Source organism: Panthera pardus, unplaced genomic scaffold, assembly GCF_024362965.1.
Source record: "Panthera pardus isolate Hobbes unplaced genomic scaffold, ASM2436296v1 HiC_scaffold_24, whole genome shotgun sequence".
Classification (NCBI taxonomy): domain Eukaryota; kingdom Metazoa; phylum Chordata; class Mammalia; order Carnivora; family Felidae; genus Panthera; species Panthera pardus.
This window is the reverse complement of record NW_026526810.1, coordinates 87542366-87567840: the sequence shown is the minus strand read 5'-3', so window position 1 is coordinate 87567840 and position 25475 is coordinate 87542366. Positions and strand designations below refer to the sequence as shown.

Sequence of the window (25475 nt, the reverse complement as noted above, 5' to 3'; positions counted from 1 at the left end):
GTCCCATATTTCCGTTCAACATATTTGTGTTAGTAGTAGTACTATGAGTAGTCATGATAGTAGTGACTTATGTAGATTCTCTACTGAACTAATTGCTAGCGATGCAGAGTTGAAATATCCAGAAAGTCTTCCTGAGGTACTTCCTATTTTATTGTGTCCGCAGTGACATTCTGTACATCTCTGCCAAGCTAGCTCACAAAAATCTCTGGGAGAAGGAACTGAAAATGAAGATGAATTGGTTCTACTTGCATGGCTAAATAGTATGTTAGAGTAGAGCTCAGTAACCTATATTAAATTAAAATAAATTAGATGAGTACCTGTTTTATTTATTTATTATTCATTCATGCTTCCATTCATTCATTCATCCCTTAATATAGAAGGTACTTACACTTTATATTTTCCTCTGTGCATCCCTTTCACTGAATTAACAGATTTTGGTGTGAGATGATTTCTATTCATTGACTTCTAGATCACTAGCAATTTTCCTTTTAATTTTCTCTTTGACAATGTAGTAGTAGTCATCTTTTGATAACTTATTTACAACTATTTAATTAAGTCTAGATAACATTGCCTGTACTATATCTGCTTTTTTAATTAAGATATTTTTCTAATTCCAACTACATGATCAATTTTTATAAATGTTCAATGAACATAAGAAAATGTTTATTCTATGTATGAAAGATTTTTAAAAATATTTTATTCGTCATATGTGTTGATTTTATTTTTCAGCTCCTCCTCGTCTTGGTTATTTTTTAAGTTAATAGAAAAAAACTGAACTATCTAGAACTTCCTAGTTCTCAAAGAGATGGATTGGAATTTCCTACTGCAACTGCATTTTTTTCAAATTTTTTCATTTCTAATTTTGTTTACATTATGTCTTTAACTGCCCTGTACTTTACTGCATACCAATTAATGACAATATATTTTTGCTATCAGTTATGACTTTTGTTATGTAAAGTAATGACTTTCTTTTCCCATTAGTGTTTATATGTATGTATACATATATATACACACATTCTATATATATGTTACATATATTGTATGTGGACAATATATATATTATATATGTACATGTATGTGTATATATAATATATATTACATATTATATATTATATAGTTATATATATGTATTGTATATTGTATATGTATATATACGTACATATATAATAGCATAAAAACTTGTTACCTTTAATTCCAGTCTAACAAACTTTTTAATGGGAAAATTCAGTCTGTTCATATTTACTTTATGACTGATGCAGGTTGTTTCTATCTTACTCTATGGTTTTTATTTATTTAGAATTATATATTTCTCTTTCCCTTTTGGTCTCTTCTTGCCCATTTTATCAAATTTCTATTTATCCAATTTCTTTTCTTTCCACTCTCTCCTTTTTCTCATTTTCCCTGCCATTAATGGAGTTGTGCATTTTTCTATTATTTTAATCAGACATTTATGATTTTATTATTATTTATAAACAGAATACCTACAGTTTCTTCCATAAAGAGATTTCTTCCAACTCTCCTAAAGTTTAAGGCTTTAGTATAATTTTTCTCTTCCCTTTTCCTTTTTTTTTTTTTTTTTTTTTAATTTTTTTTTTTAATGTTTATTTATTTTTGAGAGAGAGAGACAGCGTGTGAGCAGGGGAGGGGTGGAGAGAGCGGGAGACACAGAATCGGAAGCAGGCTCCAGGCTCCGAGCCGTCAGCGCGGAGCCCGACGCGGGGCTCGAACTCACAGACTGTGAGGTCATGACCTGAGCTGAAGTCGGACGCTTAACCGACTGAGCCACCCAGGCGCCCCTCTTCCCTTTTCCTTCCATTCCCATGAATCATTAAGTTTTATTTCCCCTTTGTGTCCTGCGCTCGCTCACCCCAAACTCCAAGATTTTGCTAAGATATTACAGATCCCTTTATTCTATGACTTTTAGGTTTTAAGAAACTTTACTTAGTACTTAAGTTGTATGTTACCCAGGAAAACTTTACTTACCCATTAAAGAACGGACACATATTAACTGCTCACCAATGTATGCTTTTCTCTGTCTTCTCTAAAACCAACCCTCAGATCCAGTTATTTTGTTGGGTGATTACTGTCTAAAATATTTTTGTCAGGTGGGTATTAGAACCCTGAGATCACTGTATGTTTTCATATCACTGAATATTTTCTTTTCACACTACATGAAAGAGATCTTGATTGTTTAATATGGAGATAGAGACCCTGCCCCTACCTTTTTCAGTAAATTCTGGTGCTATTTACACTGTTTTCAAGCAGTCAGTGTTGGGAGATGGGTTTCCTGACGTCAAGCTGACCTTCTGTACCACCCCAGACTTATCAGTTAAAGTAAAATTTGGCTGTTAGTCACAGAAAATCCCCCCGTAAGTATGATGGAAACAAGATAGAATTTTATTTCTCTCCCATGTAGAAGCCCAGTGTTATAAAGAGTTCAGGACAGGTAGGTACAACTCCATGATGTCAGAAATTCAGATTCTTCTGTTTTATTGCTTCTCTGTGCTGGACCTTGTTCCAAATCAGCTCATGGTCCAAGATAGGGGTCAGCAGAAATGTGCAGAAATGAGCAAAATGTAGATTGCTGCTTCCCTCTGAGGACACTTTTGCTCTAAGCACACTGGTAAGAATGTGGATGAATAGATAGCTAGGAAATATCATTTTTGTCTTGGGCAGCCATGTGCCTGCTGAATATTTGGGGCTCAGTTACTACAGAAGGAGAACATTGGGGCATGAGAAGGCTCTGCAAATTATAACAGTTCGTTCCTTCTGCTGGAACTCTACACAATTTTCTCTGGAGACTTTGAAGTCACAATCTTAATGTTAGTGTATCTGGAGGTTTCTTCTCTCATCATTAGAATGTCTTTTTGTGGCTCAGTAATATTTCCATTTAGTATTTTTTTTTGAAATAGAGAAGAAGAAAAGTTTTTTCCTAATTGATTATTTTCATTTTTCTCTATTCTCTTTTAGTTTCTCTATTTTCTATATTTCACTATAGAATTGTATTATTTTTTTAAAACTTATTTATAATAAACAGTATTTGTTTATGGTAAAATAAATTTTGTAAATAAGAATTCTAAATTAAAATCTTAAAAAAGGAAACATTTTAACTATTCTCTTCTTTTTTCTAGTCCCACTCATTGAGTTAATCAGTGTTAAATTTTGTGTATTTCTGTGTGTATTTCTAACAAACATATTAGTATATATGCACATGCATACATACACATGTGCTCGCTTTATATGAGAATATTCTTTTGTTCCTTTTTTATTTAATAAAACATTTTATATCTTAATCCTTTAATGCCCACATTCAGTTTAATTTTAGAATCAGTTAGTTTATAACCACTTCCCTATCATTTGATATTCAGTTGTTCCCAGTGTTCTATTACTATATATACATTTTTCTGCATTCTTATTCATGCAAATGTTAGGAAGGTAAATTTTAACCAGATAATTGCTAAGTCAAAGTGTGAATATGTTTCAATTTTTTGACATAATTTACAAAGTTTCCTTTCCAAAAGAAAGCTTCTACCAATTTGTCCTTTCAGTCTCAACTATGAAACCCCAACAATACAAAGATATTATCAGCATTTGTGACTGTTGCATCTAGAATTTATTTCAGTGTGAAGGGTGTGTTGGAGAGTCAGCTATTATTAATTATTATTATTATTATTATTATTATTATTATTATGGATATATAGTCAGTTGCCCTAACACTATTGATTAAATAATAAATGGCTGGATGTAGACATAGATATAGTTATGGCTGTTTCTCTATCCTTAAAAATCAGTGTTTCTTGAAGTGTGGTTGCTAGATCTCTAGGGGGACCCTGCGATCTTTACTGGAAGCTTATGTAGAAAATAGTATTTTTTTTACTGTTGCACTTGCAGTGATGGTGCAAAGCAATGGTGGATAAAACAGGCAGCATCTTAGCACAAAACAAAGCTGTGACATTAAATTGTACTATCAGTCTGTATTCTTCTCTACTTGCTTCACTAACATGTACCCAACAGTGAGAAACAAACAAAAAAAGCAATGTCACTAAGAGTATCGTCAGTAAATCAGTAAAAATGATCAAATTTTAAGATCGTCAAAGTTGAGTACTGTATTTTTAATATTCTGTTGACAAAATAAAGAAATCCCATAAAGCATTTCTGCTGCTTCCTATAATACAGAGTTTTTCTCAAAGTAAAGGACTTGCGTGATTGAGTCTTGTACTGAACTTGCCACTTTTTTCATGGAATATAAAAAGCATGACTGTTAATACAAACTCTGGTAATTCAGACTTGGGTATTTGGCAAACATTTTCTTAAAAAATCAGGGAAGTTGAACCTCCCATTCTAAAGAAAATACCTTTGCCATATTTGTTACTAATTATAAAATTAAATTTTAAGAGGAAAATGAGAATTTTGGAAAATCTTCTCACATTAACCATGATGGCTTCCCAACACTTAAAGACTCTTCTGAAGAGATTGGCAGTGAAATTATTAAATATGCTCTTTTTTTTGGTATTGTGTGATGAAAAGCATGAATATTTAGAAGATCTGCATAAGTCAGTGAATTCATATTTTCAAATGACTGATGTGCCATATTACACAATCATGTATGAGTGAGAGATCCATTCAAAGTGCAAGATAAACCAATGGATTTTAATGTAACAGAATAGAAAAGTTCACTGGAATGGTTTTAGAATTCTCTCTGAAAACATTAGGAAACTACCATTGTAGAGTTTTAGTGTAGTATCAAAGGAGACTATCCTCAGTGATCTGAAAAGGCTACTGAAGTACTCCTCCCTTTCCAAATAAATATTGGTGTGAGGCCAGATTTTCTTCATATATTTGAAACAAAACATTTTGTAGCAACAGATTTCATGTAGAAGCTAATATGATTATCTAGTTGGCTCTTTTTCACTAAACTGGATATTAAAGAGATTTGCAGAACTATGAAACAGTTCCATTCTTGTGGCTCCTGGGTGGCTCAGTCGGTTGAGCCTCTGGCTGTTAATATCAGCTCAGGTCTTGATCCCAAGGTAGTGGGATCCTGCCCTGTTGGACTCTATGCTGAGCATAGAGCCTGCTTAGGATTCTCTCTCTCTCTCTCTCTCTCTCTCTCTCTCTCTCTTTCTCTCTTTCTCTCTTTCTCTCCCTCTGCCCTTCTCCCCAGCTCACATGCTCTCTCATTCTCTCTCATAAGTAAATAAATAAGATTAAAATAAAATAAAATAAAATAAAATATAAAACGGTTCCATTCTTTTTACTCAATTATTTTTGGTTGTGGAAAATATAGTCTTCTGACTAAAAATATTCCTTGTGTTAATATGTCATCAATTTATTAATATAATTTGAAATGAGTTAATAATACATAGTTTAATATTACCTCAGTTTTAATTTGTAATACAGTAATTATGAATGGATAGAATCAATCTAAATGAACAAAAGTTATTTAAGGTCTTCAACAGCTTTTAAGAAAATAAGGTCATTTTAAGACAAACAAGGTTATAACTGCTGGTATTCCTCATAGTTTTTTCTCTCCCTGTTTTTCTCTCTTTTCTGTCTGATTCTGTCACACACACACGCACACACACACACAGAGGCACACACAGGCACACACACACTCACACACACTCTTGCGTACTTTCTGTCTCCCCTATTGCTGAATGATTTCTAGTATTATAACAGTACAATGCAACTTAATCATTGTATCTTAAATTTTTTTTTAACGTTTTTATTTATTTTTGGGACAGAGAGAGACAGAGAATGAACGGGGGAGGGGCAGAGAGAGAGGGAGACACAGAATCGGAAGCATGCTCCAGGCTCTGAGACATCAGCCCAGAGCCCGACGCGGGGCTCGAACTCACGGACCACGAGATCGTGTCCTGAGCTGAAGTCGGACGCTTAACCGACTGAGCTACCCAGGCTCCCCTCTTAATAACATTTTTAATTTCTGAAAGTGCTAGGCCATTTCCAAAATTGATTTATACTGAACTTTTTATAATATGAAATATATATTATTCAAAATCAATTTTAGTATTATGATAGCCAAATAAATTTGGCATCTTAATTGGAATTAAAATTTTTTTTTTACATTTATTTATTTTTGAGAGACAGAAAAAGGCAGACTGCAATGGGGGAGGGGCAGAGAGAGAAGGAGATACACAATCCAAAGCAGGCTCCAGGCTCTGAGTTGTCAGCACAGAGCCCAGAGGTGGGGCTGCAACTCACAACCCATGAGATCATGACCTGAGCTGAAGTTGGACACAACTGACTGAGCCACCCAGACGCCTCTTAATTGGAATGTTTTATTTATCTTAGATTACATCTTAGAGATATCGATTATCTTAGAATTGGCATCTGTTTATGCAAGAACAAAACTATGTAATTTGTTTATTTAATCTTCTTTTTTTGTTTACTTGTAGACTCTGAAATTTGAATGAAAACATAACCCTAGATATTTCCTTGGAAATACTACTTGTCAAACCAGTGTCCTTGTTACATCTTGTCTTTTTACGAGCATATTAGTAATCAGCTTATAAATTGCTTAAAGTCAGGAGTCTTGCCATTGACTTTTGTCTATATTCCATACACACAGAACATGTTGAATAAGAACTTGATACTTATGTTTGTGAATGACTCAGTTTTTATAAATCTCTAAGTAACATTTTCATTTCATTCACTATTAAGGACAAACATGATTATATTCATATTGATACTTTAATGATGTGGAAAACTTTTTAAAAATACTTTTAACATCATTAGATTATAAATTTTAATTAATATATAAACATAGTATAGCTAATGGGAGTATTATAGGATTTCAATTTTGAAGACAGTCTTTAGTTACATTTTCATTTCTTCTTCTATGTTTAACCAAGGATTTCTGTCAACCACTTCTCAACCTAAAAGTAAAAACAAATGAACAAAAATATTGTATACAGCAGGGGCAAGGAGAGAAATAAAACCAAGTTGTTTTTATTTCCTATTTTTTATCACTTTACATTACCATCATGTGGCTTTTTTTCAGGTTTTATAAACTAAAATACACAAAATTTGAGTTGAATGCCAGTCTTTATTGCTAGCCAAAACTAAGTCTGTTATACACAGCTGTGTTTAAAAGAATGCTTTTGTTTATAATGGAGTGTTTTATATATTCAAAGTGTTTTGGCACTTTAGTAAAAATGCTGTCTTTGAAAAAGTTTGCACATTTTTTGAAAATAATTATTGGTATAAAATAAATTCTTTTTATCAAAACAGATATGTAATTTATGGACTTATTAAAGCAAAGCCATTAGAAAAAAACCCCAGAACTTTTAACAACCAGTATGTGTGTGTGTGTGTGTGTGTATGTGTATGTATATATATATATATATATATATATATATATATATATATATGTATATACATATGTATATGTATATACATATATATATACGTATATATGTATATACATATACATATATACATGTATATATGTATATACATGTATATATGTATATACATGTATATATGTATATACATGTATATATACATATACATATATGTATATACATATACATACATATATATACATATATATGTGTGTATATACATACATACACACACACACACACACACGCACACACACACACAGTCTCAATAAGCCATGAGAGTCACATGCTTAAATTATCCAAATCAAAGAGGAAATTTAAAGTAAAATAATGAAGCCTGTCCGAAAAGAAATTGAGAGCCTTCCTGTATTAAATAAATAAAAAGTACCTTAGAGCGTTTGAAAAATATGGAAGTTTAAATTCTCAACAAAGAGAGAAACTAATCCATATCTCCAACATATTACCTATGTTTAACTCCTTTTATGTTATATTTATATTGCCTTACACACTGATTAAGCTATGCATGAATTCTATGCAATTGAATAAGAATTGTATACACTACATTTACTATACAATAATGGAATTGCTATCAAATTTTTATAATTCAGTTGTGCACATAAACTTAAAATTTTTTCCCAGCAATTTGCCAGGAATGGCATATAGCATCTCTGAAAGCAAACTTCAAATGAGTAATGGCTATTTGATTTTTCTTTGAGAAAACCAACCTAAAGTAACAATCTTTGTTGATGCTTGCTCAGATCAGGTGGACCAAAACAGCAGGAAGTGCCTCTGACAGATTCCAAGACTCAAGTGTCTTCAATGAGACTTTGAGGATTACAAATATTCAGCGGCACCAAGGAGGCCGGTATTACTGTAAAGCAGAGAATGGCTTGGGGTCCCCGGCGATAAAGTCAATCAGAGTGGATGTGTACTGTAAGTAACTTACCCAGAAAACTATGATTAAGTCTATATGGGTTTTTGTCTGACAACTTGAGATATATTTTCTTTTCATCTTTATGTCTTTCGGAAAAATTATGGTTTGTTCCCCCCCAAATAGCCTTCTGTTTAGTTGAGGATAAGAGTGTATAAGATAATTATAGCTCATTTAATATATTTCCTGAAGAAAGAATCTGTTTTAGAAACTTTCATAATTTTTTGTGATAAAGTAATACATGTTAATCATTTAAGAACCAGAATAACAAGAAGACAATAAATGTTATTGATCATCCCACCCATGATTGTTAGAGTTTGAGTGTATATACCTCCTATCTTTATGTGTATGTATATAAATACATTTGTAATTACATAAAGAAAATATTATGCGATACATACTGTAACTTGTTTTGTTAACTTTCCCTCTGTGTGAAGTCAGCTGTTCTTGTGTTTGGAAAGGCACATCATGTAAGTGGTATTTGGATTGGCTTGTGAATGACCAAAATCTCTAGGTAGAGTCTGCTTTCAGTCCACCTCTGTGGAAAGTAACCAGTACCTTGGGCAATGCTGTGCCATCAGTAAAGTGTTTGTTGATTTATTTTGGTTGTTAGTCTCGTTTTTCCACTTTTTGCTGTTAGCAAATTGTTCTTAGGCTCATTTTTTCACATATTGCTTTTAGCAAATATACTTAAAATGTTCTTGGTCTCCTTATCTTCTCCACCAAAACAAATCAAGGGCCTACTTTCATTTCATCCTTTTGCACAGGTTGATCCATCATTCCGTTGTCTTTTTATGAGAACTTGCGTTTTTTTAACTCTCTACTAATTAGAATAAAAAGGGTTTTTTCTCCTCCAAGTAATTCAGACATAGTAACAAGTGAGGAGTTCCTGTTTCTCTGCCTTTCACTGTGTCCCTTACGATGTGTAACAAGAGATACATTGTTAGGAAGGTGACTGGAGTTATACATGATTTCTTTATTGCACCATTTGCTGAATCTTATTTAGTTATTCAGGTGACTGGGAGGTGCGTAACAGGGCTGCATTTGTGATTCATCTTCCACTCTTGGGTGCTTGTTCCCTTCCTGGAAAAGAGGAGAGAGAAGTCCTGTCCCATTCTGTCTAGCATCTCTAGCCCCTTAGGCATCCCCTGGCATAATTTAGGCATCTGCACCCTGTGTGCATCCATGTGCATCTAGGGCACACAGGTTGGCCTTACTCATTTACCACCTAACCACAGTATAGCCTCTGGCCCTTCTCCTAATCACATATTTCCATTTAGTTTCCTTAAAAACAAAACAAAACACTATTTTTACTAGTTTTGTTCACATACAATCTTTTAAAGTTTTTATTTAAATTACAGTTAGTGTAACATACAGTCAATACTAGTTTCAGGTGTACAGTTTAGTGATTCAACACTTAATGTACATCACCTGTTGCTTGTCACAAGTGCCCTCCCAAATTCCCAGCACCTGTTTTACCCATCCCCCCCCCCCACCTCCCTTCTGGTAACCACCACTTTGTTCTCTAAAGTTAAGAGTCTGTTTCTTGGTTTGCCTCTCTTTATTTCTCTCTCTCTCTCTCTCTCTCTCTCTCTCTCTCTCACTCCTTCTCTCTTTTGCTTGTTTCTTTTGTTTCTTAAATTCCACATATGAGTGAAATCATATGGTATTTGTCTTACTTTGACCTATTTGACTGAGCATAATACTCTCTTATCTCTATCCGTGTCATTGCAAATGGCAAGATTTCATTAGAAATTACATATGAACAGCCACTCTGGAAAACAGCATGGATGTTCATATATTTTGTAATTAAACTAAATTTAATCTAGTTTACCTAATTACATAATTACGTACTTCTATTATTTAACATTCTGTAGTACATTCCTGTGCTTTTTTGTTCTTATAATTTTGGTCGTGACATTTTAAAACACACAACTTCAATACCTTAAACACGATTCTAAAATCTAAAAAGTTCTGTAAATTAAATGAGCGTATTTTGTTTTGCTTTGTTGGGCATTATTGGTAATTTTTTTCAGTGAAACCTGATGTGAACTTGTTTGATGGCAACCACTGCTCTAAAATTACTCAACTAGAAAAACAGAAAAGACTTTATGCTCTTTATTTACCCTACTTTGTATGAATAATCATATGTTTTACTCAGGAAATTATATATTTGATTACACAGTATTGCCACAGAGCCTGCTGGATGTATTATGTAATACATGGTATATGTACTGTATTATCTTCTGAAAAGCTGAAATATTCTGAAAAACATTCCCCAAAGGTTTTGAATATGAGATTGTGACTTTCATTGCCACCACAATAGGTTTAGTAATAATTTAAACAATTACATTGCTGGGTTAAAAATCAAAGATAGGGGCACCTGGGTGGCTCAGTTGGTTGAGCGTCTGACTTCGGCTCAGGTCGTGATCTCGGGGTCTGTGGGTTCGAGCCCCGCGTTGGGCTCTGTGCTGACAGCTCAGAGCCTGGAGCCTGCTTCAGATTCTATGTCTCCCTCTCTCTCTGACCCTCCGCCGTTCATGCTCTGTCTCTCTCTGTCTCAAAAGTAAATAAACGTTAAAAAAAATTTTTTTAAATAAAAAAAAAAATCAAAGATAAAGGGGGAACTGACATTGTTAGGACTTAAATATTCTTTTTCTCCTCCTTTTACTACAAAGCCATCTCAGTACTATTCTGCATTATACCCACCCTTTTCCATATGTTCACATCTCTTGCTGTCCAGACTCAGTTGCACATTTTGGTAGAAATGATAGCACTGTTCCTTGCAGCACTCCAAAGCCCCGTTGGTCTTTTAAGACTTGGGTCACCTTCAAGACAGCCAGGAATGAAAGCACTGGCTTGTTTCCTTTTTCTTTGCCTTCCTTTGGGATTTTTCCCGTACAACCAGGACCTGACAAACATCTTACTCTGTCACTGAAGGGAGATGTCACTGTGATACATATCAGAGTGAAGTACTTCCAGTACTTTTCTTTGTGCCCAAGATTTATTAGAAAGCTGCCTAAAATTATTTTATTGGAGAAAATAACGTGTATTAAATTGTGGACCATATGAATAAATGTGACATTGCTGAAATATAAATTTTCCAGATAATGCCTTACCTTCAGGAAAGATCTTTGTTTGTGGAATCTAGACATGTGTTTTAAGTGATTATACCTATTCTTAAAGGTCTGGATAAATAAATTCCTCCAGATAGTAAATTGTTAAGCGTTTTAACTCATGAGAATACTTTACAGTAGAGACAGCTAAGCCTACTTGAGGAATCCATGTGTTCCAAATATAACCTTGACTGAAGACTAGTTTTTAGGCTTAAGTATGTGTTCTCTGCATGAATCTTTATAATTTAAAACCTGTTCTGTCATTGTTAATAAGAATATGACTAGCATAGAAATTCTGCATGCATTTAAATTGGGCAACCTTGTTAAAAAATTGGATTATAGTCTTAAGATTCATCTGTGCTTGGATTTTGATTTGATGTTGGACTATTTGATTGAATAGATACTCATTTTGATAAACCATAAATGAGAAAGCAACTTTATTTCAGATACTTTTGCTCTATTTTAAGAAATGCTAAAATAACAGCACTGATTTTTCTGTTTGGATCCATGGTTTTAGACCATCACCTAAACTGTAGATTTCTATATCTTTTCACAACTGGTTCTCTGAGTGGAACTGTCATCAGTATCGACAGAACTTGGAACACAGGATGGGCCTACAATACAAAATATAGAAACATCTGCAGATAAGGACTATATTTGCAGTAACAAACTGAGGCCATAATGGCTTGAATTTAACAAAAATTCTAATAAATACTATTATAATTTAGCCTTGAATCCCCTGTAATAGATGATCTCTAAAATGTGCCCAACAAAGTATTAATTTTAAGGCCACCATTTTTATGGAGAGTTTTCCTAACAGTGAAAATGTACATCTCTCATTAAGCCCTGTATTCTAATAATAAATTTCTAGCGTTTAAAGCTAATACCAACCTAAAATAAAATTTCGTTATAGCTCATCATTATTTTGATGAGGAAATTTAGTTTTAGAAAAGGAACCTGCTACAATGCTGATTGATATATATGGTTTTTATTAGATAGATATTTTTAAATATTTGTGACTCTGTATTAATGTTCTGATCAATTTGGGCAGATTTATTAATCTGAATTAGCAATTTGGTCCCACAAAATTTTCTGAAGTTTCTTGTAGTAGAAAAATTGGACTGTATAGGTTTTATAAAGCAACTACCAAATGTTCTTTTATCTATTTATTTACTTTTTACTATTTCAACCAAGAATACTGTTTTCTCTGTGTTACTATTTTGACAAAATATAACTATATTCCTTAACTTATATGACGTATCACTTGTTTTCCTAAGAATTATAAAAGTATCCAAGCGTTCTGTGAGCTATAATTTCTTAATAAAAGTATATTTTATAACTAGGGAGATTTCATAGCCATGTAATGATTTAATTGTTTTTTTCTAAAATCTGCCCTAGTCATTTATTTAATATTTCTGATTAAAAGCTAATCAATGCAATCCTTCTTTTGCTGGGATATATCTTCTGAGAGTTTGATAACTAATAGTTATATGCTTGAAAGACACATGTAGAATTAGTTCTACTTAAAGTTGCTGCCTTAATCATATGCATTCTTTATGTCTTCTCTCTAGAACCATGCTAAAGCAATAGTAAGGGAATAAAACAACAACAAATACATACAGGATAGAGAGAATGGGAGAGGAGATGAAGGAAAAACAATTTTGAAGGAACAGAATCAGATCAGGAAATGGCCACTGCTTATTTAGCATACTAAAGAAAGCTTAAATCAGAGCCATCAGTTTAAAGGACAGAACTGGCATACTCATGCAGTCGAATCCTTCAAAAGCTCAGCAATTGGAGACACCACTTAGCTCCTGAGTGTGAATGTAATTTAGTGTAAAAGCAGAATTGGCTGAAAGTCTATACCAGAAGAGTTACACACCCTGATCTCCTTCCACGTTTCACACAATTCTATGCCTCCTTTCCACCAGCTTCCCAGTCAACTCCTACAGAAGACTAGTATTTATTTATTTATTTAGTTAGTTAGTTTGTTTGTTATGTGAGGTGTTGAAACTGAGAGACTTTGAACTAAGAAACCTGGAATCATCAAAAACAGGAGGTAACGTACTGCACTTAAATCAGGGTTATTAGGTCAAAGTTTACATATTCGACACAATCCGTTCTCATATTTAGTTCTGAAAATGCCTTCCTGGAAGAATATTGAAGAATTCCTGTGTAGGAAATCTGATTAACTCTGGAGGAAAGGCTACAGGTCCTGACAAGTAAGGGACTTGATGACAACAGTCTAGCTAATACACTTACAATGAAGCTACTATTGATCACAGAACTACCAATAAGCCCTTTCATAACTGATTCTTAAATGGGATTATACCCTATACCCCAAAACTTGAGATAGTCTTTTAACAAAAAAAGAAATAAACCAAGAAAAAGAAATAGGAAAAAGAATTCAGGAAGCAAGGAGAATTCAGGGACCAAATACAAAATAAAACAAAATTATTGATTATTTTAATTAGTATTCTCAAAAAAAAAAAAAAAAGAAATATTGCACGTATGTAACAAGAACAGGAAAAATAAAAACGAGGAATTTTCAGAGAATATCAAAGAATTCTTGGAATATTAAAAATGATAACATAGGGGTGCCTGGGTGGCTCAGTCAATTAAGTGTCCAACTTTGGCTCGGGTTGTGATCACGTGGTTGGTGAGTTTGTGTCCCGCGTCAGGCTATGGGCTGACAGCTCGGATTCTGTTTCCCTCTCTCTCTGCCCTTGCTCTGTCTCTGTCTCTCTCTCTCTCTCAATAATAAATAAACATTAATTTTTTTAATTCAAAAAATTACATAAGTTATAAAAGATAAGTTTGAAATCTTAAGGACAGTAAAACAAAATTTAATAATCAAAGGGATGGAACAGGAAAAATAAGATAAGAACATGACAGAATTAGTCCAGCTGATCTAACATTTGAATGGAAATTCCAAACAGAAAATACAGGTGAATAAATTATTTTTTAAAAATGTTAGGAAAATTTCCCATCATATTTGGGCATGCATTTTTCATTACTTAGGTGTCTAGTACAATGCAGTAAACTAGATCTACACAGAAACACATCAATATGCAATTCAGAACACTAAGAGAAAAATAAAGATCTTAAAAGTTTTTAGAGAGTTTTGTGTTTTTTTCCGAAATGGTCACATGTAATGAATTAGGATTTAATATGGCACATGTCTTAATAGACTCAAGAAGCCAGAAAACAACTGAGTAAAGCTTTTGAAATTTGGAAGGAAAATTATTTCCAAACTAGAATTTCCCACACAGCCATTGCTTTTTTTCATGTGTCAAAGAAGGTCCTTTTTAGAAGAAGACATTTTTAGACGTATAAAATTTCCAATTTTTTTCTGCCTTGTTCCCTTTCTCAGGACACTACTTTTATGTATGTAGCACCAAAACCAGAAATTAAATCAAGAAATAAGAAGAGAAATAATAATATTATTGTTGTTATTATTATTATTATTATTATTATTATTATTATTGCCCAGGAATTGCTCCTGTCTTCCTCAGGAGCAAAGATTAAGCAGATTTGCTAGAGGACCCTTTAAGTTTGGAAGTTTTCTAAGCTCACAATTCCTTAGCTATGAGCTAAGGAAACTTCGTGTGCTGCATTCACCTGGGTGGGAATTATTATTCTATATATTATTAATTATTATCCTATATACAAGAGTCTTGTATATAGGAGAATATAGAGCGGAATCTTCCCAGGATGGTAAATGATAGTTGTGCATTGGGTCTCAAGGGAAACCAAGACAAACTGAAGCTGGAAGAAAGAGGCTCCATGAAGGACGTTTTCATGGAACAGATGCAAATGGTGGGTTGCGTGGCTTTAGAGAGTAATTTTACACTTTTCGTAGAAAGCTTAATAATATGGTGATGATAGGTGCCTACACAATTGAGCAAACAAAATATGGGCATTATTAACAGACGACAGAGAAAAAGTTTTATGAAATGAAATGTAATTGAAATATATTACAAGGTTCAACTGTGAAGAATACTTAGCATAGTCATTAGTAACAGCAGCATTTGACTTAATCAAAAGTATGATAGACGGAGGATGGGAGACTTAGTACAAAAGGGTGAGTATAGTTAGTAAGGGCTTCTCTAGAACAGGAAAAAAGTAAGACAATAGGAAAATGAAAAAAAAGCTATAAATGGCAGTTAAACATTTAGAAATATTGAAGGCAAAACCAAGACTGGTTAAGAGATGAATTAGATAGATAACGTTGCCTCTGGGTATTAGAAATGCTTGAGGTGGTGTTTTGTATAATTATTTGGCTTTCTAAACTATGTGCATGTATAATTTGTTATTTTTTTAACTTCATAAAATATAGATTTGAAGATTTTGCCTTGGAGCTCCTGGGTATCAAGCTCCTATAAGTCAAAACTAATTTCATTCCAAATTGTATCAGAAGACTGTTTTTTTCTAAAACTTAAGGCCAGATTTCTTTCACATTTTTCTTGAATTCTTCATAAAAATCCATATCCCTTGATATTGGACACCAAATAAAATTGGCTGAAAAGATATCTTACAAGTAAAAGATGGGCAATAACAAGGGACATTGGTGCCACATTCTAACTGATTTTTCTCCAAACTTAATAAGCTAAAACTCAGGTTAATACACTGTCATTTATTGGCATGTCGTTTAGGATGAAGCTTAAAAAATAAGTTTTGACTCTTCATGCATTCAACAAATATTAGGTGGCTATTCAATATATAATTGAGGCTAAATTATTACATAATTTGTATTTTCATTGAGTTTAAACTGCTTAAAGGGACAACATGGAATATATAGTTAATTTAAATGGAATACAAACATTAAGCAATAAGATAAATAACATAAATTATACTACACAACATGAATGATGTGTCAAATGACACACAAAATGTAGTGCTGGGAGTGAGAGGGTCTTGTGGACTCTGCTCATTAAAGAAGTAGGGTTTAGGGACTCCTGGGTGACTCAGTTAAGCATCTGACTTGGGCTCAGGTCATGATCTCACAGTTGGTGGTTTCCACCTCCACGTCTGGTTCTGTGCTGACAGCTCAGAGCCTGGACCCTCCTTTGGATTCTGTGTCTCCCTCTCTCTCTGCCCTTTCCCCCACTTGTGCTCTGGTCTCAATCTCTCTCTCTCAAAAATAAATAAGCATTTAAAAAAATTAAAGAAAAAAAAAGAAGTAGGGTTTACATTGTAGTTTGAAGGATGAGATTTGAGAGAAAATTCCTCATGACATTTCTACATGTCTTGTGGCAGCTTTCATTCTGAAGCTTTTGCTCTGTTTGTGTAGCAAACAGCCTCTGATATTAGAGATGGTGTTTGCTTCCAGGGCAGAGGGAAAATTTGTTTCCTGACCAGGGTAATAAAGGTAATGTCTCCTTCAGGAGCAATGATTGAACAGATTTGCTAGAGGACCCTTTAAGTTTGGAGGTTTCCTAAGCTTCAGTTCCTTAGCTGTGAGCTAAGGAAACTTCGTGTGCTGCATTCACCTGGGCTGCCCCCATTTGCTCCCCTGGAAACTGAGGGAGGAGGAGAACCCATGAAAACATGAGGCTCATATATCCATCAGAGACATGAATAATAAAGTCCTTTGTCTCTGACCCAGGAGTCTCATGTCTTCAGTGAGCATCCATGAAACTGTGACAGGCTAACATGTTAGCCAGAAAAATAGCGGAAATACCAGACTGTTAAGAGTCTTATTTAAAAAAAAATTTTTTTACATGTTTATTTATTTTTGACAGGGCGGGGAGGGGCAGAGAGAGAGAGAGAGACACAGAGTCTGAAGCAGGCTCCTGGCTCTGAGCTGTCAGCACAGAGCCAAACACGGGGCTCTAACTCACAAACTATGAGATCATGACCTGAGCCAAAGTCGGACATTTAACCAACTGAGCCACCCAGGTGCCCGTAGACTCTTAAGAGTCTTGACACAGAGTTTAAATAATTAGAGGGGAAGTCCAGGGGCCCCTGGGTGGCTCAGTCGGTTGGGTGTTCAACTTTGGCTCAGGTCATGATCTCATGGTTTGTGAGTTTGAGCCCCATGTCAGACTCTGTGCTGACAGCTTAGAGGCTGGAGCCTGCTTCGGATTCTGTGTCTCATTCTGTCTCTGCCCTTCCTCCACTTGTGCTCTGTCTCTCTGTGTCCCTCAAAAATAAATAAATGTAAATTTTTTTAAAAAAAATAAAAAAATAAAGAAAACAAAAATTAGAGGGCAAGGCCAAAGGTATTGCATAATGAGTGAGCATTTTGACTAAAGGCACAGAAGAGAGATTATGAGAACTGTATTTGGGGGAATACTGACTATAATGGGGGATTAGAGGAGGAATGAGAGCTTAATTTGAAAGATGAGCTGTCAGATTGTGTTGAAATCTTTCTGCCAGTGTTTTCAAACCAATTGAATGATTCTCTGCCATATATGTAACATCTTAAGAAATTATAACTTTAGGATTTAGGACTTCATAATTACTGATGAGAGTCAACATTCTCCTAATATGAACACTGCTTCATTTGCCCTCTCTAAGAAGCAACAACCACTCATTGGGAGCCCCAAGATCCATTTTTGGAGGAATAGAGTATTATAAATATGCGAGATATATATAATATATAATGTATATATATACACACATACTGATGCAGATATATATATATATATATATATATATATATATATATATATATATATATATATGTGTGTGTGTAAAGCAGGTTCATTGAATTTTGAAGTTCTCCTCCTCAAATGTATTTGTTGCCTTGAGATTCTGGAGGGCACTTAAAAATTTTTCTAAGAATGTGTTCCCCTAATTCTTTCACTTATTCTTAGCCATGACTATATTGCTCACAGGGTAATAGAGGTCATACAACTTTAAAGGTTAGGGTTTGATTAAAGATGATTTTTAATTCAAAAAGAAATTAGATTCAGAGGCATTAGCTTAATAAGTTTTCATGTGTGCAGACACTGTTCACACATGAGACAAATCTTTTTCAATATCCATTAAACATTTTGTAAGCCTTCTTATTTCTGAAACATATCCCCCACTTTAATTTCACTTAGGTATATTGCTGCATTTCATTATATTCAGAGCAAGCAGTGATTTTTTTTTGTCCTTGTCTGTTAGATTAATTTATTACATTTCTACCTGAGAAATTAGTTGGAAATTAGAATGACATGTTACCAATTTATTCCCCAAATACAATTTACCTGTGTTAGAAAGAAAAATTATAAACTCCACAGTTAAAAATTATTGACAGTGAGTTGTTTGAGTTTATTTTTACTGGACCCATCAACATGACTTCTGGATAACAAAGTTTAGAAAAAGGGCTGGAATGACAAATGATACCAAGGTAAGCTCTGGAAGAAAACAAATACCTTAAGTCAGTCTTATTAAGCATGATTTTCTCATTCACCATTTCTCCTCCTAAGACATTCACCTTGGGTTTGGAAGGGCTTAATAATGTTTGATGTAGTAATTACAATGCTTATTAAAAATGGGTTACAGTCATGGTAATTACCCTATTAATAAATTTCAAGACAGAATTTTGTAATATTGTGTATACTACAGATGAAGAATACTTGCTTCTCAGAGTTATTTACTCATGGGACACATGGCCAATCTCATCCCATACGGTATTAGAGTTACTAACATCCTTCATTGAAAATAAGAGGTGGGCATATAGAGACATCTGCCAAGTCAAGGACTGTGTCAATCTCATGCTGATAAGGCTTCATTTTCTATGGTCTTAGATATGAACAGGCAGATAAAAACATATTACATTCCTCTAAATCCACCTCATTTCTTCTGTTCAATTCTTATATAAAGTGTAGTTAGATTTTGTTAATATATTTTTACTGACAAGACTTTTGCTATTTTTTAAGTGCATCTCCAATTGTTTGTGCAATGTTTGTAGATTTTTTTTAAATTGCGCTGACTTTCCTATAACTTTCAGTATGCAAACATGTCTCTCTTTCTTTCTTGTGACCATTTTAAATGGTCATTCTGATGCCCTGCACCTTTTTCATAGATTCATTGTCTCCACTTTATTTATTATCCTTTGTATGAGGCATTTCTAAATTTATTATCTTCTAGTGGACTCTCTTAACATGCTAAATTTTGTCAGTATTTTTTCTAAAAACTTTAGTAAATCTGATTCACAGTTTTACTGTATTTATGAGATGATCCACATAGACCAAATTAGAAGCATTATCCTTATAATCAAAAATTTGAATTCTTACTAATAAAATTGTTTGCTTTGGCTTCTTAAAAAATTAGTTATATTTTACTTTCTTGACTATATTTATCTTGTGGTCAAATCTTAGTTAAACAGACATTTGAAAATTAACATTCTATTAACATGATTTGTGCAACTGATCATATTGCAAACCTAAAGGCATAAGTATATGCCTTTTTTACTTCTGTTCCTGTGTATTTCATTTTATTTTCATCTCTCTACAGATATTTTAAGATTTTTAAATGTATTTGTTTTAGAATTTCATTTCCTTTTTATTCATTTAATTTTTTTGTATTTTATGTTTTACTTAAAAATATTATTACTTCGTATATTTCATCTAATTCATTGCTAAAAATATTCCCTGGGGACAAGACCAAGATCAAACCACTTTAATATGCTACAAACACATTTCTAAATTTCAGGCTATTTCATGACCTGTAGTAGACTCTTTCATCCAATATTTATTTGCTTAATACACATTTAAACTCTGTTTTCTCAGTTTTGGTTCATCTGGGTATGGTCATGAGACAAGTTTCAGCCAGTGGCATGTGAGAAGAAGTGATATATGTCACACTCAGGTTGAGTGCCTGAAACATCTCACATAATTCATAATTATCTTGATTTGTGTACTGTATCTTTGCATACAGACGGCTCCAGTAAAGTGTGTAAGGATCCTGTGGTTTTTGGAGTGACGTGATAGAAGGATATTGAATCTCAGAGTTACCGTTTAGAGGAGAGCTACACAGGAGATTAATTAGTGTAGGAACAATTGAACTGGATTTTTCTTTTTTTTGAGAGAAAGAGACCACATGAGCATTACCACATGCATGCACACATGAGCAGAGAGGTGGGTTGTGCAGAGGGAGGGTGGGTGGGAGGGAGAGAAAGAGAGAGAGACAAGAGACAGAGAGAGAGAATGAGAATCTTAAACAGGCTCCACACCATCATGGAAATGCTAGCCGAAATCAAGAGTTGGATGCTTGGAGGACCTTAGTGGCTCAGATGGTTAAGCATCGGACTTTGGCTCAGGTCATGATCTCACAGTTCATGAGTTCAAGTCCTGCATGGGGTGAGCTTGAGTCCCCCTTTCTCTCTCTCTCTCTCTCTCTCTCTCTCTCTGCTCCTTATGGGATTCTCTCTCTTTCCCTCCCTCCCTCCCTCCCTGTCTGTCTCTGCCCCTCACTCAGGCCCTCTCTCTCTCTCTCTCTCTCAAAAAAAAAAAAAAAAAGGTAAAATAAAGACTATCAGAACTAGATTTAAAGAAAGAGAGAGAGAGAGATGGATGCTTAACCAACTGAGCCACCAAGGCACCCCTGAATTGGAATATTCATAAGAGGAAATTGTTTTGTTTTGTTTTAAGCCATTGAGGATTTAGAGATATTTGTTAGACTTATCCTAACTGCTGTCTTCTTGGTTCCTCTTTTCATCTATTCTCCATTTCCACACTGTACTCATGAAGTTATAGAGTATCTTAAAAAACATATGGGTCATTTTGTTCTCTTTAGCATATCTGAATGATTTAGAAGTAAGTACACTTTAACAAAACAAACTCACAGAAAAGCAGAAACCTATTTATTGATTCACAAAATGGGTACCCACAAAATGGGTACAGTAGGGAAATTACTGATTTCTCAGATTTTAATTATACTGTTCCTGATCCCAGGGTAGAAGATAGTCTTGATCTGAGACATCTCCCCCTCAGAACGCTCTGTTAATGTCTTCTGAAGCTGAAGCATTTTTTAGATTCTCAGTTCTTCCATAAGTTTTTAAACAAGGGGTAATACTTTGTCTCAGTGGAAGAATATAACACCAGTATGCTAATTTAATCGACAAATTCCCAGTGTTTATAATATCTCACTCAAATTCTGTCCATGAAAAAAGTATACAATTTTTATTTGTCTAAAGTTGCTACAACTGAAGTATAAAGAAGTGTACTTATTGCTTACTTAAGAAGGCTAGTTTAGTAATTTGTGTCAGTCCAACAGTTTAACATTCTGTCTTACAATATATTTTAGACAAACAAGATTATTTTAAAGCTAAATATTAGCATAGCCTTTTTTTTAATGAGAAAAGAGGGGTGCCTGCATGGCTCAGTTGGTTAAATGTCTGACTCTTGATTTTAGCTCAGGTCATGATCCCAGGGTCGTAGGATCTAGTCCCCTGTCAGACTCTGCACTGACCGTGCTTAGGATTTTCTCTCTCTCTTCCCCTTCTGCCCCTCTCCTGCCTCACTTTCTCTAAAGTAAAATTAAAAATTAAAAAAGGAAATGTTTAAAATAAATAATAAATAAATAAGAGAAGAATACTCACCTGTGAAGGATGATTTCTAGAGACTGAAATCTGGTTTTCTTTTTTATTCTAACCCCAAGATTAGATAATAACAGAGATAATATTTAAAAAAATTTCCTTCATATATAAAAATGGAGAATGTAAAAGACCTCAATAAGTCGGGATACCCAAACTAAAGACTCTACCTGATCAACACAATAGATGTTGGTACCCTTCCAATAACTTTTTTTTTTTACTCTATATATATACAGGAATAATTTCCAAAAGTGTGTGCCTGACTGAAATGCCTTCCTTTAGGTTTTCTTTGGTTTCCAGAGTCTAATCTGCCCATATTCTCAGCAGGCAGAAGTTCTGAGAAATTAATGCCCTTCACATATTCTTCAAAATATTGTTAGCAATAGTTGGTATATAAATACCCCAGCTCACTTGCTCCTTGGATAGGATGACTCAGGCTGTTTCACTATCCCACAGTTCCTCAGGAAACTCTGAATTCTAATTGCTTACAGTTGTCACTAGCTTAATAATGTTCTCTATGTTTATTTCCTCACTTTCCAAATAACCTACTGGTGTTTATGGGAATACTTTCAGATGCACTGTTTGCCCTTGAATCTTTGTCTCAAGAGTTTGCCTCCGGGGAAACTCAGAAGGCACAATAAATATTGAAAAAACATTTAACTTGGTATAATGATACATTGTTTGGAATGGTAACAAGTAGATTTTGGTTGGGTTTTTTTTGGCATTTTTTAAAGTTTTTATTTATTTATTTTGAGAGAGAGAGAGAAAGAGTGGGCAGGCCTGGGAGAAGAGAGAGAGAGAGGGAGAAATAGAAGCCTAAGCAGGCTCCATGCTATGCATGGAGCCCGATGAGGGGTTCAAACGTAGAGCCTGATGAGGGGCTCAAACCCATGAACTGTGAGTTCATGACCTAAGCCAAAATCAAGAGTTGGATGCTCAGCCAACTGAGCCACCCTGGCTCCCTGGTAGATTTTAGTTTTAAGAGCGAACGACACATTTGATTTATTTGTATTTTTATAATTTTTATCAGAAGTTATTTTGTACAAAATAAGTATTAAAATATTGATTACCACATATTTTGACTTATCTAATTCTCAATATAATTTTTTATATAATCACAAAGCATCCTTTTAACAATAATTTCAACATCAATTTCAAAGTATAGTTTTTTGTTTATTTATTTTGAGAGAAAGAGAAAGAGAGCACAGGAAAGGGGCAGAGAGACAGGGAAAGAGAATCCCAAGCAGGCTCCATGCTGTGAGTGTGAATTCCCACGTGGGGCTGAAACTCGCCAACTGTGAGATCATGACCTGGGCAGAAATCAAGAATCAGATACTTAACCAGCTGAGCCACTCAGCTGCCCCACCCCCAAAATATAATTTTTTATTTCATCTCTGGAGAAGGGGAAGTCTTGAATTCATCTTGTATTCTCTTCTAACAGTGAGTTTCATGTACAGTTGTCAGATTTAATGGAACAAATTCTGTAACATGTCCTTGGGTCTCTAGAAGACCTACCTGGCCTGCCTATTTCATACTTGGTCACTGATACTTGTTCAGAGAACATAATGGAAGAATTGCTTTTAAATCAATGTAATCCTATCTTTATCAAGCTGATTATTATCCATTCACTCCTGGACAAACATGTCCTTTTAAGAGATATTCAATGAGGACCTACTGAAATCCTTCCCTCATTCCACAGGCACACAATTTGAATAGCTATCAGCAGCTTTCTCTCAGTTGCTCTGCACCTGTTCTTACTGCCTGTAGGTTGTGACTATTCAACCTGATTCTGAAAATCCCAAATGTTCTGTTAGCCTTCTGGATTAGAGGTCCCAGAAGGCCATTTCCAATTAGAGTCTGTCAGTTTGCAATGTTAATTGAGGATTCACTATTGGAAAACATTCTACTAGAAACTATGCCGAGAAATAAAACGAAAATACAAGGCCTTTGCCCTAAAGAAGTTCATAATTAGTTGGAGATTTGAAAAAAAAACGACCTAGAAAAGAACTTGGTTAAAAAATAAACTGATGAGTAAAAGTAGTATGCATATTAAAAGTACTAAAAGAAAAGTGATACATAATATGACATTCATTAGAAAGTCCTCCACTAAATATATTGAAGAATTCAAGAAAACAGATGTAATTATTGTATCAATGTAATTTAGTTTCTAGGCTGTTAGTTTTATAAAAGCTATCAATTTTTGAGCAAACTTATTAACTGAAAAGTAGCAGTTTTTCACAAAAGTTGATGACTGTTTAGAGAAAAAAAAAGTTTGCATCTAAATTCGATAGTTTCTCCCTCATATCTAAAAATTACATATATTTTTTATCTATCATAATAAAGTGGTAAATTCATTGATTAAACCAAGTAAAAGTCCCTTAAAAAAAAACAGACCATTGGCTATGTGAGATTGTTCAGCCAAAGTTCAATGGCAGGCTGACTCTGCTGAGTCAGCCAGGGAATTGGAGTCGGCATTCAGTGTTGTGATTAGTAGTCCGTTCATGAAGTGTCTGAATTTAGTTTCTTCCCTGAGAGCAAAGTCTGCTACTCTCAATTCTGTATTGCATACATATTTCATTTAAAAAAAAGAAGAAAAAGATAGGAGGAATGATATAATTTGTACAAATAAAGTGAGTTAATAAAATGATTTGAATCTGAAAAATATGTAAGACGATGTTTAGTTAGATTTACTTCACATGTTTTTAAATCTAGTGTCAGAGGATAAAGTAGAAGTTTGAAGAGTAAATTATTGCTCACCTCTATATTTAACACTCGAGGCCATTATATGACTAATACTTCCTCTGAATTTATTCAGAATATATTATACTATCTAATTTAAATTTATAACAGGCCCAAGAAAGCCTAGTAAACTTCACTTCTGCATTTTTGTTTAGATCATGAATAAGATGAAATAATGTAAAATAACAATTCTTGACTAGCTTTGTAAAAACAATGCGGAAAGAATCTCATAGAGAGTAAAAAAATCCATTAGATTTTATACAAGATGAAAGCTCTTTAAAATTAAAATGATTTCTACCTCCAACTTTCAGCAAGAGTTTATTATTTTTTCCCTTTGACAATTGAAGGCAATAGTTCTTGTCATTCTGACCAAGGATATTGGAGAAGACATCTGGCCTTGTCTTGATACTTTACATTTTCAAAATCTTAGCTCTTTTCTTTTACTAGAGAGAGAAATTCAAATAACAGTTTTTAGCATCTGAACTGTACTTGTATGACCGAATACCAAATATTGAAGTATCTGAAAAGTAGCCTACTTTCAAGGCACTTTGAAGTTCTTAGGTTGAAAGTGAAATGAAAACATCTAAACTATCATAGGGAACAGTACAGTGTTTTTTTTGTTGTCGTTACTGTTTGTTTTTAATTTTTTTTTTGTTCATGGCCACTTGAGTCTGTCTTCAGGCTTAGAATATAAAAATCCATGTGTCACAAGATAACTATGATGTGCATTCAGGACATCCAGATGGCTGTGAATAAAGTAAATGAAGGGTTTGTTCATTTTCAAACATTTTCAG

General features: G+C 34.0%; 1 protein-coding gene across 2 annotated transcripts in view; it reads left to right on the top strand.

Annotated features, from left to right (window-relative positions):
- The window catches only part of MDGA2 (MAM domain containing glycosylphosphatidylinositol anchor 2), an 857656-nt gene that overhangs the window by 446781 nt on the left and 385400 nt on the right, over positions 1-25475 (top strand). For both annotated transcript variants that reach the window (XR_002080692.2, XM_019451903.2), the window contains exon 3: positions 8123-8297. Coding sequence is in view for 1 of the 2 variants with exons in the window: in XM_019451903.2 (XP_019307448.1) it covers positions 8123-8297 (175 nt within the window). In the remaining variant the exon portion in view is untranslated. The remainder of the gene's footprint in view (positions 1-8122; positions 8298-25475) is intronic.